A 14,141-nucleotide genomic window follows, 5' to 3' on the forward strand; every position below is an offset into this window, starting at 1 on the left:
ATCGTATGATGGTTGGGTCTTAAATAATAAATTCTTTATGTTGTTCCCAGGACCCCGAAAGTAATTGCAATTAGTGTCTAAAAGAAAGGCTAAGACTTCTTGGCCAAAAACAAGACATCCCAAAGTCCGAATGGAAGTTGACGGCGGGCGTCGGGCGTCGGGCGTCGGGCGTCGAGAATCGTGGCCAAAATCGGAGTCGAGAGGTCCCAAATGAAGAAAAGTAGCTGGAGTAAAACTTTTTAATTGAGCTAAAATCCAACAAATGCGGCTAATAAATATGTATTGAGGAGGGGAGGGGGTTGGTGGGGGATTGGAGGGGGGGTTGGTGTTGGCCAAAAGTAGCGAAAGTGCAAGAAAATGCAGCGGCTAATTGCCAAATGTAACTGCAACTGCAACAAGAAGTTTCTGGCAATAGAGGAGGATTGGGGGGCAGAGAGGGAGAGGCAGGAGTAGAGACAGGGGGCATAGGGAGAGGCAGAGGCAGGGACAGAGGCAGGGACAGAGGCAGGGACTGAGGCAGGGACAGCGACAGAAGGCAGTGGGCACTGGGCACTGGGCACGGGGCACGTGGCAGGGTCTCCTACAATGACGCACAAAATAAACGCAACGTTCAGCTTCAGCGAGGCGTTAACGGCAACAGCAACAGCAACAGAATTAGCCAAAAAGTAAAGTTGTTACCCCAGACCGGGCCAAAAGCTTGGGGCCAAAGGGGGGGGGGGGGGGGTAACTTCTTGCGGAAAGTGCTGCAAGTTATTGCCGGCTAATGAAATTAACTCTAATTGACGTGGGAGCTGCAGTCGCGAAGGGGGTGGAACCCTTCCAGGGAGTCTGGCAAATAAGGTATACAATTTAAGAAAAATTAAGAAGGAACTCTTTGAAACATGAATGACATGAATGTTAAGCTTTTAAGCGGTTAACAGTGGACTAACAGTGGGCTAACAGTGGTTGAACAGTGGGCTAACAGTGGGCTAACAGTGGGCTAGCAGTGGGAAAACAGTGGGCAAACAGTGGGCAAACAGTGGGCAATCTGTGGGCTAACAGTGTGCTAACAGTGGGCTAACAGTGGTCGAACAGTGGGCTAACAGTGGGCAAACAATGGGCTAACAATGGGCTAACAGTGGTCTAACAGTGTGGGCTCTTACCTTCCACCCAGCGCTCTCCGTTTCGTGGCTCGTAGGCTGGGCTTCAGTTACGATCCACAGCCGCTACAAGCTGCCGCGGAAATACATAAAGAACATATATGTTACACATTGAAACCCCTACACCCAGCATCATATTCCCATTAATCGCCCTTGATCCGTCGCCCCACAATCACACATGAATGATCCTCTGAACCATAGAAGGATTTATTCAATACGAGTCCTAAATAATTTCTTTATTGTTAAACATTGTTTCAATGATAAATAATTTCTGAAAAATAGTGGTCTAAGATTGTAATACTTTTTGAAAAATATTTATATTTTTTTTTTACGAGCAAAGAGGGAAAACATTTTTTCAATGATAAATAATTTCTGAAAAATATTGGTATTTTTTAAATATTCATAATTGTTTGCAGGAGGGAAAATTAAGAACAAAGAATGCAAGAAGTCGGTGTGGAATGTGTATTCCAATGCATATGTATGTATAGTGCGTACTTGTAAGATTCACAGCCGTTTACTTTGGGAGTTGGATCGTAATTGCTTATGTATGTATGTGTGTATGGTTCTAGCTTACAAGCTAAAGGCCGCTAGAGGGCTAGAGTGGATCTTAAGAGGCTGTTCGCGAGCCGAGTGGATGTTAAGAGGTCGCTCATGAGCCGAGTGGATCTTGAGAGGCCGCTCGCGAGCTGGGTGGATCTTAAGAGCGAGCTTGAGAGCGCTGTCAGAGGGCGGTAACAGAGCGCTGTTGGAGAGTGGTAACAGAGCGCTGTCAGAGGGCGGTAACAGAGCGCTCTTAGAGATCGGGTACAGAACGCTATAACACGCTGTTAAATGACAGCTAAGTGATAACAGTCTGCTGTAGCTGCGACCCTCCAAAGGGAAAGGATAACAGTCTGTTCAGCTGCAATGTTAGCAATGCTGTTGCTCAATTAACCGCGCTGTTGCTCTGTTAACAGCGCTGTTGCTCTGTTACAGCTGCTCTCCCGCGCTGGATACAGTCCACTCTAGCCATAGGCGGGAGTTACAGAACTGAAAAATGTTACACCGGCCATCCATTAACAGTAATGGTATCTGATGCTCTCTCCCTTTGTTCAGGCTGATCAGGAATATCTACAAATGATAGTGATTCCCCTTGGTCACGGCCCCCCATGGGCAACCGGTATAATTAGAAGCTTCTTCTTTTGCCCAAAAATGATTACGATTAGTATTTATGGAGTGTGCACAGGCAAAACTAAACCGCAAAAACGAGCGGAAGCCCAACTAAAAATCAAATTAAATAATCATATGCTAGGACGTGCGGGGAATCAATGGCGGGGAATGGCCTGGGACTGGGCCTGGGGCTGGGGCTGGGCCTGCCAGTGGGACTTTTGACTGATAAATGCACATAAATTCATAATTGCAGGACACACAATGACCGCTTCGTTAAGAATTTTGTGACCATGTGACCGCTACGAACGGGAGGGGGGGGGGGGGGAGGGGGGTGGACCGCAACTGCAACGGGATTTTGAAACGTGTACGACGCAGTCGGAACTAACGAAAAGCCGCAAAACGCAAAACGCAATGAACATGCGTCCGGTTAGATTGCTGACCGCGACGACTCTCTGCTGATGAGAACAGAAGAGTGGCCAGCCCCCTCCCCCCCCCCCTACCCACTTCCCCCCACGACCACCAGTGGTGTGTTAGTAGTAGATAATAGGGATGTGTGTGTGTGTGCGTGTGTGTGTTTCTTTCAAATAATGAACCGTTTGCATTGTTTTTGCTCTGTCAAACTGTCACACAAAAACAAAAAAAACCTTAAAGCTACAATGCCAGTGGACTGCATGTGGATGGAACATGTGTAACGGTAAACCGGAAACAGAAGAACAAGTACGGGAACAGGGAACAGGGGAAACGGAACGGAACGGACTGGACTGGACTGGACTGCGGGACCTGCGGCTGTTTACAATTAATTTGTCACGCACTCGCCACGTGTCAGGAGGGCACAAAAAACACTTTTCCCCCATTAAATCTCTCCCCCTCTCTCTCTCTCTCTCTCTCTCTCTCTGTCGAAACAACACCCGGCGAAAAAAAAGCTCTGAGAATCGAATAGTTACAATTAGATGTGTGAAAAATTACAACCAATAGATTGTGGAAATAGTAAAAGGAAAGTATCAAGTGTAAACGAATTTTTAAATTAAATATATATATATTAATGTATATTTTTATAACAAAATGCAACAACATTTACCCCACTAGACCACACAACACCGCCATTTTCTGATGGATTAGGCTCTTTATTAAAGACTTTTTAAAGACTCATTAAAAAAAGGTTTATGAATTATGGTTTTTTTTTTTAAGGAAAGAGAAAAAATTCTTGGTTTTAAATGGTTTTGTATTTTTGTCTTTTTTAAAGTTTTTTTTACATAACTTTTTTTTGTAACTGAAAAAAGCTTTCATCCAATAAGCTGTCTCTTTGCACCTACAGCTTATCATTACAAAAATATGAGGCTTTAACAATCTAAATTTTAAATAAAAATAAAATTATACCTTTTTTTCGATTTTTTTCAAAAAATGATTTTATAAACTCAAGAAAAGTCAAAAATTATGTTGTTTCTTGTATGTTTCGTATTGTATTTGTAAACTTATAACTTCTATTAACCAAAATTTTATATTTGGTTGCTCTAGCTTTTATAGTCTCTGAGATCTAGGCGCTAATGTTTTACTCTAAGCAAAGCCGCCTATGCTACGTGTGTGTTAGAGAGAGACAGGGCGAGAAAAAATGAAATTGTTTTCTTGATGCTGGCTATAATAGTAATACGATCCAATTCAGATTCTGCAGTCTATAAAATATGGTCATTCTCTACGATTCTGCGTTTTTGGTTTTATCGTATCTTTAAAATTGTGGATGCCACAGATTTTCGTCCTTTGTGGGGGCGGAAGTGGGCGGGGCAAAGTTTTGAAATATTTTTGGAGCAGTGACATATCACAGAAGTCTGGATCCAAAACATCGTTGCTCTAGCTCTTATAGTCTTTGAGCATTAGGCGCTGAAGGGGACGGACAGACGGACAGACGGACGGACGGACAGACGGACAGACAGACATGGCTCAATCGACTCGGCTATTGATGCTGATCAAGAATATATATACTTTATAGGGTCGGAAACGATTCCTTCTGGACGTTACACACATACACTTTTACCACAAATCTAATATACCCCAATACTCATTTTGAGTATCGGGTATAAAAATGATTCAAAACTTTTGGAAGTTGAAAAAACTAATTTTTTGTGTGTGTTAATATTTTATTTGTATATTTACAATACATTTTTTTATAACATTTTCTTTTTTTAAATCAATTTTATGAATTCACGAAAGGTAAAACAAAAAAATTTTAAATTAAAAAAAATAGTTAATTTAAGAAATTTTCAATTTTTAAGTGCATTATCCGATTTTTGGGATGAACTACCTATGACTTTGTAGTCCAGCAATTTTGTAACCAATATTTAACATTAAAATGTATTATAATAACAATATTAATGTTATTTTGAAGTATCTCATTTTTCTCAACAATATTAATGTTATTTTGAAGTATCTCATTTTTCTCCGATTGTTTCATGCCACTGAGGTGGTTCTGCCTCGGCGGCCAACAGAATCGTCCAGTCAGAATGCGCTCAAGTCACCGCCAGGTTTCGGTTTCGGTTTCAACTTGGTTTTCGAGTTTTTCTGGTGGACACCAAATGACTTTATAATTTAGGAAATGACTCCACACTTTTGCGGCAGCAACGGCGGGGGGGGGGGGGGGGGGGGTAGAGGGGGCGGCAGCAGAGATAAACATTAAAAATTAATCAGCACTTTTACCTCCAAAAACTTTGATAATTGCCGGGCAGCAGCGGCAACGGCAACTGGTAACTGGTTGAGATCTGTGGGGGGGGAGGGGAGGGGGTGCAGGGGGGTGCCTGCTTGAAAAATGACAGCCCCGGCCAGCCATCAGTTAGCGACCAGGAAACGCAAAACTTTTTGAACCCTTTTTGGGTGTATTTTTTTGGTGCGGCATAAAAATTTGCGACTCAGGTGGCAAGTTGTTATTTTTGATGTGGACTCAAAGGGAGTCCTTAAGAAAACAGTTGACGCCCTGCTTAATTGCCGAATGGCCAAAAGCACTTTCAACAGCAGCGTGCAACGTGGCGTATGAGTGATATTCCATGTCTGAGAAAAGGCTGGAGGACCCTCTTTTACGATAACCATAAACTATTTACACACAACTTTAATAATCTGGTGCGTGCAGGCAGCAAGCAAAATGTTGCCAAGTATTTTATCCACTCCACTCCGAAGGATTTATGCGGCCAGGATCGTCTGGGGGGGGGCCGGATACGGGGGGATACGCTGTATGTGGGTCTTGTTTGTCCTGCCTGAAGGAAAGTTTGGTAACACAAACAACTGCTCGGGCGTATAATTGCCATTAAAGTGCGCTTAAAACGAGCTGAGAGACCCCACCAAGGCGGGCTATGGCCTCCTGCATAAGTATCAATATTTTACAACCTGCCAACCCACCCCCCCAACCCTCGACCCCACCCCCGCCCCTGCGTCCGGGTGGCAATTAAGTGTTGCAACTTTTGGTCGCTCCAAAGCCGTTGGGATGGCCAAGTGCTCATCAAAAATGTCTCTAATTGAAGTCCACTGACGTGTGCTTGAATATCAGGCCCCAGCCTCTCTCTCCCTCTCTCTCACTCTCTCTCCGAGACTTTTGATTGACAGCTTTTGCTGGAGAAAATGCAGGGATATGATTACCTTTGGCTAGATGCCTGGAATGTCATCAGAGAGACACACAATGCTCGGGAGAGAGAAACAGCCCCAGAGACAGCTTCAGTTGACAGAGCATTCAGTTGAGAAATGAAACTAAATATTGCCGTTGAAATGGCAGGCAGCATCCCAGCATAGCAGCATCGGATCATATTTCAAGTCCAAAACTGTGAACAGACGGATAAGTTGCAGTTGCCAGGGGCATGCCCCTTCCTAAAGCACATAATGAGCGAAAATCAACAGGAAATCAAGAGCAACAAAGGCTAGAATCGAGTGCCTCGACCATGGGATACCCGGTGTGTTTAGGTCTCCAGAATTCAGTAACAAAATACATTCAGAATCATTAGAATTCATCCTGGGAATCAGCAGAGGGGGACAGAAAAACCCTCTCAAACCATTATCATTCACATGCCATGTATGTGGTTTTTAATAAAAATTCTCCTTCAAAGCACTTATGCCACAGAAAACCGATCTAAGTGATGAAATTTATGACTATGCCAGGTGTGAAAAGCGGAGATCTGTAAACACTAGCCAGAAACACTCAACCTATATACGAGTAGGCCCAAAATACATGTCTCCATCCAATAACCCTGTAACGAAGCCTCCTTTCCATGGGTCTAGCGATAATAATGGAATACCAAATTTTATATTAATCTTGCCCTTTAAGAACAAAACTTAAAATATGTCTAGACCTTTCTTTAAAGGTCTTCACAAAATTATGCCCCTGACTACTTGAAAGTTTCACATGATTGAGGTCAAGAACTAGTCGTATACTCTTTCTTTTTTGGTTATGAAAACAATAAACAAATGTGCCGGCCAAAAAAGAGGGAGAGAAAGGGGGTGCCGTTGACATGCTGACAGCACATTATTTACCCGGCATTCCCAGCCAAGGCAAAAATTATAAACTCTGTGGCAATATGGCGGCCGTGCGATGAGCTGGAAACTCCTGGGCAAAGTATAGCACAAAATCCTGCCTCATATATCCGTTTTTAATAAATTAGTTTTGCAATTTTGACACGCCCCGGGCCGAATCGAGTCGAGAGCGCCAGAGTGCCAGAGTGCTGGCCAAAGTGGCAGTGGCAACATAAGAAAGCGGCAGCAGCATTCACCTTCACACAAGCTTCTTCGAGTGCCATAAAAGCCAACTGCAGAGTGCAAGTACATAAGGCTGCTTCGCATGTATCGCATAGATACAGATACAGATACGGAAACGAATACGGATACATACGGTTGCACTTCCGTTGCGCAACGCCCCCACAGCAGTCGTCCATCCCACTCGCTCATCCATTATTGGCCCAGGCAGGCCCGTTGTGGGTGATTCCTATGAAATGGCAGACAATTTTAAGCGATACTGAATGCAAAATTTAACAGTAATCCACTTTCTTACACTCTCCTAAATACATGTCTGCTCCTAATATTATGCTCAGTGTATTGTTTCCCCTTTCGTTGCCCTCTTCAGCATTCACCGTTTTGTTTGTCCACTGCCTGTCTCATTGCTGTGCATGTTTATTCTTGTCCACTTGCATAGTAGGTGTCAAAGAGAGAGACAACGCTTTGCTCAGAGAGGATCAAAAGTGACAAGAAGAAGAGAGCGCGCATTGAGCGTGGGTGTGGGTAAGAAAGAGCCAGCATTGCTCATAATTGCGTTGCACAAAAAGAGTTTTTTCGAGGCTCGATTGGGCATTTAAAGGCGTGCTTATAAAACCAACTGTAAACCGACTATGGAAAATAGCTTTTGCAGCTCTAGATGATCTACCAATAGCCCTGCTTAGAACATCCTTTATGGCCAATCAAGGCTTAAACCTACTGCCAAAAAGCCACCTTTAAGCCTGTGATGCTGTGGCAATTCGCGTACAACAATGGCAAATTGGTAACTGCAGATGGCCGAATGCCGAAAGCCAGTCCATGTGCAGATAAGGAAACACAGACGATGTGTAAATCATTTGAGCAAAACGTAGACATAATCTCGGCGTACGAGGGGCCATTGCGGGCCTCTGCACACGTGCCACAAGGCTTTTATTGTCTGTCTGTCTGAGAGTCCGCTCTGCCTGTGAGTCCTCCCTTGTGTTCCTCTCCGCCTGTGGGTCCTCCCTTGTGTTCCTCTCCGCCTGTGAGTCCTCCCCTCTGCCCGGGAGTACTTCTTTTGTCCCTCCCTAAGCAAAGACCCTAAAAAATTCATAACATGTAGCGCCGCATATCCACGAAAATCCACACCCGAAGACGCCGGCGACAATGTGTTTGTGTGTGTGTTTGTGTGAGTGCGCCCATCATCAGCCATCAGCCACTGAGCCACAGCCATCTCGCTGAGTGGCCGCCTTACGTGGCAATGCCATCGAGTGGGAGTGGGAGTGGGCGGGGGGAGGAAATAAAAGTATCATTGCTTTTAGAGAGAGTCCTTTTCGATGGGCTCCTCGACCACAATAAAAAATTCGTATACCCATTATGTATTTTTGTTGCTGTCTGGAGAGCCCCCTCAAGGGGCAAGAGCAATCAATAAAAAAAAACTTGCTTAAACGAAATAAAATTAAATCTTTTTAATATGCAAAAGTGAATTGTTTTGTGGGCGACACAAAGCCAAAGAGTTGTTCGGTGCATCATAAACACTTCACAAAAACAAAAAACAAACCACAAAAATAAAACAAAAAAAAAAATCATTTTTTAGCTAAACTTTTGCAAAAATATTTATATAAATAGCTAAAGTGAACCCGACATAACTTTCCGGGAATTATAAATATATTGCGTCTACAATTCGGAGAGAGAGAGAGACAGAGAGAGAGCTGGAAAACTTTCATTATGCAAAAGTTTTTTAATAAAAGTGCAAACACAGTGGCAGCTGCCCTTCGAACCCCACCACCCCCCGCACCCCCCGCACCACACACGCCACATATGGGCAGGGCAGGACCGTTCGTTTATTAAAAGCAACAGTTTTTTGTTTCCTACGAGTACGAGTACTCCTTGAATGTCTGTCGAAATGGAGAAATCAGCTGCTTTTATTAATAAAGCAAACATTTCCCACAATTACTCCTAGAAGTGGCGAAAATTTCCCATAAAAGGTAGAACGAAAAATCCACTTTTTCTGATAGCCAAGTTTTTTAATGAATTACAATTATTTTTTAAGGTTAGTGTTTTTTTTAAAGTAATTTATGGTAATGGTATTTTTTCAGGTTTCAAGGGCTAGGGGCAACCACGCCTAGTTTTAAACCATTCTGAAAAGCTAATGAATGCCGCTATTAATTGGCTTTAAAAAATGTATAGCTTAAGTTTACCGTTTCGGATTTATTCTAGTTTCCAAATCAAATTTTATCATATTTTAAATTATTTTTTAACGAAATTTTGAAATTTTAATTAAAAAAAACTGTTCGTTTTGCATATTCTATAGGTATGGAAACGATAGTTAGTAGTCGTTTAAGGTATCGTTTATAAAGATCTATCGATCAGCTTATTTATAATTGTACAGATTTATTGACCACGAGAGAATATGAGAATATTATGAGAATATTTGATCCTACCCCTTTCAGATCTGACTCTTCACATTTGAATATTTTTTTACGATTCTTGGAATATAGGGCCTTTGTAATTTTGATATAATTTTGAAATTTACTTATTCTTAAAGACTTTCAGGACGCCCAAAATTAATTCATTTCGGTCTAAATCTGAGCTAAACAGCATTTTTTCGTAGCAAATAATTTAAAATAATTCATAATGGTATTTGTGATAATATTTTAGATTCAAAAACAAATTTAAAAAAGAAATAAATAAATAAACAAAATGATATGTATTTTTTTCTGGTTAAAATTAGGTTTTCTATTAATATTTGTTTAATTTACGACAAAAATAATAATTTCTTTTGGGGCTCATTGGGAATAGAGTTCTGGAACCGATAAATCGCCCTGCGGAACAATGTAGGAAACATAATTAAACAATAAAATCTACAATCGATAGACATTGGTCTTGTAAAAAGGCACCGCAAAACGATCTGATAGGGCCTAAATATCTTATTAAACCATCATTGCCCTGAATTTTCCAACCCCTTGCCAAAATGTTCACCCATTTTGGGGCGGGTGGCAAACAAATGCAAATAATTACATCCCCTACTTAGGGGATGTTCGGTTGTGTCATTGTCATTGTCAGCGTCGTTGTTGTCTGCCAGCCTCAAATTAAAATTAATTAATTTTGTGGCAAACTTTGCCAGAAACTAGAAATTCTGGCCCACACATTTTCGCATAATCATTGCCATTTCTCGCACACAAAAATCTGCAGTTCATTAAATATTATATGGCATATGTTTATGTCAAAACCGGGCCAGAGAATTGGGCCCAATAAACTGGGACTGGGTAAATGAATATCATAAAAATAATAACTAAAATGTTTAATTTTACATAAAAAGTGTATGAAACATCTGCTCAAAGGCCACCGGAAGTGGAGTTGCCACCAATATTACGTATACGCATGCACAGGGGAGACGGCAAATACTTTTTTTTTTTTGTATGCAAAATAAAGTACTTGAAAAGTCACTTAAAGTGTGTCGTCGGTTGCCCCCTCGCTCTCTCTCTCTCTCTCTCTCTCTCATAAAAAGCGTAAAAAATGTTAAATGATAAATAAAATTTACAACCGCAACAACAAAGACGACAACGGAGCTGCCGCGGAGCCATATGTGTGGCAAGCAAAGAGAGAGAAGTTTTCCTCGAGCGAGCGAGCGAGCGACATAATAAAATGCAATTTAGACATCAAAAATACACAGTAAATGGAGCAAGAGTAGCGGAGGCAACTCGAAAGTGGCAGGCAGCAGGCAGCAGGCACCAGCTCGAAGCGGAGGAGCCACAGACAGAGCCGCGTGACTGACAGGCGAAAGGACCACACATCCGCGCGAGCAAACAGTGTCGTGCCACATAGGGACAAAGGACAAGCCAGTCAGCCAGGGTGGGGGAGGGGTAGGGGCAGGGGTAGGGGAGTCTGTGCGTGGCAGAGTCAAGAAGGATTGCTGGCAAGCAACAAATTTACTGTATACGATATGTTACTGGTTGCTCTTCTTGGGGCAGCCACAAATATAACTGGTTTCGTAGGGTAGGCTTTGGTTGAAATTCCCACTAGATCTTTATAAGGGGAAACCCATTTAGTTCTGCTCTCTTGTCTCCAAGAAATACCATCTGGAAATCAATGCAGTGCATGCCAGCACGTAGCGGAACAACAAAGGTGTGCACTTAATTTAATTAGACCTGGAAGGTCCTCCTCTCTCTCCAGGCCCCTTAGAAAGCGTCCGAACTGTCGATGTAATGGCCTGGAAATGGCATTTGCCAGAGAGAGAGAGAGAGAGAGAGACCGGAAGAGCCTTTTGTGAAGATGAATTTCATTTCATTTAACACAAATTTCATTGTGTTTTGTGCGCTTAAAGTGAAATTAAATAAATGTGCTTGGCAAAAGGGTTGGGAGTCGCCGGAGTCGCCGGAGTTGGCGGTTCATGTCCACGATAAATGCACCGTAAAATCACTGCTAAACAAGTATGAGCTTTATGAGGGGCCTTTCGGCTGTAAGATACCCGTTAGTCGGTTATTGTCCAATACTAAGTTTTTTATTCGCTCGAAAAAGTGCTGGAAAGTGAGCATTTCGAGTGCACTTTTGGGAGCCACAACTTGGAAAGAGCTTGAAAGTTCTTTCTTCGGGCTGTATTTTGATTTTTGATGAATTTCTTTGGATCTGTAGATTATAGAGCTCGCAAATAACCCTCAATATTTTCAGGGTGTTCAGTGGAAGAAAAAAGGAACATTCGATTCTGTTTTTGTTGAAAATACTCTGCTTCACTATTTTATCTATTCTGCGTCGCTTGTTCTTTTTGTCTGTCTTTCTTAATATTGACGGAATTGACGTTTTTAAATTAGTGCTTTTTTAATGATTTTTTGTATTTTTATTAAATTTTAATCCATTGATCGGGAGTGTATTTGTTTCTGTTTTTGGCACCCACTTTCGTCGATCGCTGGCTGCCAAATGTGTCTTTTCCGTGTATATGTATGTGCGTATGTGTGCTTGGGCTTGAGAGATAAGCTCTGCAAATAAAACGAACGGCTTCCTTTCTCTCTTTCTTTCCCAAGCGACATACAACTCAAACAGCAGCATAGCGGTGTCAGCTTTTTTTCCATTTTGCATCCCTTTTTCGCAGGCACTTTTACCGATCACAGGCTGCTAAAGGTGTTTTGTTTTTGCTTTTTCTTACGAGATAAGCTTTGCAAAGTGAGCGGTGCTTTTTCTGTCGCTCTCTCTCACAATGCACCGAAATGAGCCGCTTATTGTGAGAGACAGACATGTTCAATCGTGCCCTACCGAAGTCACAAAACGGAGCACACGAACTGCAGGTAGAAAAGGTGTTCGGCTCGGGTCTGTGGGCGATAGGAGCTCGGCTGTGCTTGGTTTCGTTCTCGATCTCATTCGCAGATCACAAAAAAAACAACACTTATTTGCGTTTATTTGCAAGCTCTGCTGCTGCTGCTGGCATCATAGAATAGATCGGGTGTGCTTGGTTTTCTGCCGTGTATATTTTCGCTTTGTATGCGAGGCTCGCATAGCTACCTATTTATCTGCCTTTTACATGCTCTTGAATCAACACAAGGCACCCCTTGTACAGGGTATCCTTAGCATAAAAAAAGAGACCCTCCCCCGCACCAGTCCCCTGCTTCGCGTGTGTTTCTGTTTCTGTTTCGTTTCGTGTTTGTATTTTAATGCAAATTGTTGTAATGTTAAATGAGTCACAAAATTGTTGTACAACGCATCACCGAGGATTAAATGAATTTTAAAACTCAAAACGGCATTGAAAATGGAAAACGAATTGCAGTGCTCTGCTCGGCTCTGCTCTGCTGAAAGCTGCATAACGATGTTCGCTTTGCTTTGGTTGCTTGCCGAGGCAGGGGGGCGACGAGGGGGTGGCTGCATAATGTGCTTATAATTATAACAAAATAAACGTGTGCGCTGAATCCAAAATGAGAGAGAGAGAGAGAGAGAGAGAGAGACTCTACCACCAGCTCTTAACCTTGTGCAGGACTGTCTTGAAGACGGGCACCTTGACGGGAAACGGCTTGGGGACCTTGATGGGCACGTACTTGATCACCTCGTACGGCACATGCTTCTCGACGGGCACGGGTATGTGCTTCTCCACCGGCACACCCACCACCCGCTCCACCGGCACCTTCAGCTCCTTCTCGACGGGCACTTGGATGGTCTTGGTGATCGGTATGTGTATCGGTACGGGCCTGCGGACGGGTATGATCACCGCATGGGAAATGGGTATCTTGACGGGCTTCTCCACCGGCACATGCTGCTGCTTCACATGCTTCACGGGCACATAGTTGATGATGTCCACATGATGCGAGTGCTGGCTGTGACCGCTTGGCGACTCGGCCAAGTAGTTGGAGCTCTGCTCCTGGCCATCTCCCGGATGCTCTTCATAGTCATCGGCTGCCGAACCGCTCGTTGCCGAGCCAGAGGCGGATGTCTCTCCGTGGGGGCTAAAGTAGGTGGAGTGCTGTTGCTCCCCCTGTCGCTGCTGCTGGTAGTGCGCCTCCTGCCGCTGCTGGTAGTGCGCCTCCTGCTGCTGGTAGTTCGCCTCCTGCTTTTGGTAGTTCGCCTCCTGCTGCTGGTAGGCCTGCTCCTGCCGCTGATAGACCTGCTCCTGCTGATGCCCCTCATAGCCGGAATGTGGCAGGAAATTTCCCATTGAAATTTTCTCGTACGCATACGGTTGTTGCTCCTCCGGCGATGATAATCCCCATGATCCATAGCCCCCAAACGCGGGCAGGAATCCGCCACCTCCCCCACCAGCTAGATAATGGGGCTGGTGCTGGTGCTGGTCATGGGCCGTGGCTGCCACAGCCGCCACGGCGGCATCCTCGTTGTGCTCCTCGTAAATCGGTGTCTCCTGCTTGGTGGGCGCCACCGAATCGTAACCGTTGCTAATGTGCCCCAGGCCCGATAGATTTGTGAGCCCATTAAGCACGGCACCCTGATGGCTGCGACGCTCTCCTGCCCCGTGGCGGTGCCATCGGTTGTCATACAATGATGCCACATTGTTCCCATAGCTGGCCGGACTCCTTGCCATGGCTGTGGCACCGACAATCGTCAATATGGTTGTGGCGGCTGCTGCAATGAGCGGCATCTGCTGTTCGAGAACAAAAAACTTGAGTATGTTTAGAGTTCTTTCCCCCTCTCGCCCTTCGACTCACCAAATAAATCTTTGCC

The 14,141-nt window shown here is 43.8% G+C and overlaps 1 protein-coding gene across 1 annotated transcript; it reads right to left on the minus strand.

The window, feature by feature from the left end:
* Positions 1–12,435: 12,435 nt before the first annotated feature.
* Positions 12,436–14,077, minus strand: LOC4800921 (PIN+ prion protein RNQ1). The gene has a single exon (XM_001358073.4). It carries the CDS (start codon positions 14,056–14,058, stop codon positions 12,919–12,921), a length of 1,140 nt encoding a protein of 379 aa, XP_001358110.4. The 5' UTR covers positions 14,059–14,077; the 3' UTR covers positions 12,436–12,918.
* Between the last annotated feature and the right edge of the window lie 64 nt (positions 14,078–14,141).

The sequence above is a fragment of the Drosophila pseudoobscura genome, chromosome 2, assembly GCF_009870125.1.
Source record: "Drosophila pseudoobscura strain MV-25-SWS-2005 chromosome 2, UCI_Dpse_MV25, whole genome shotgun sequence".
Taxonomy (NCBI): Eukaryota; Metazoa; Arthropoda; class Insecta; order Diptera; family Drosophilidae; genus Drosophila; species Drosophila pseudoobscura.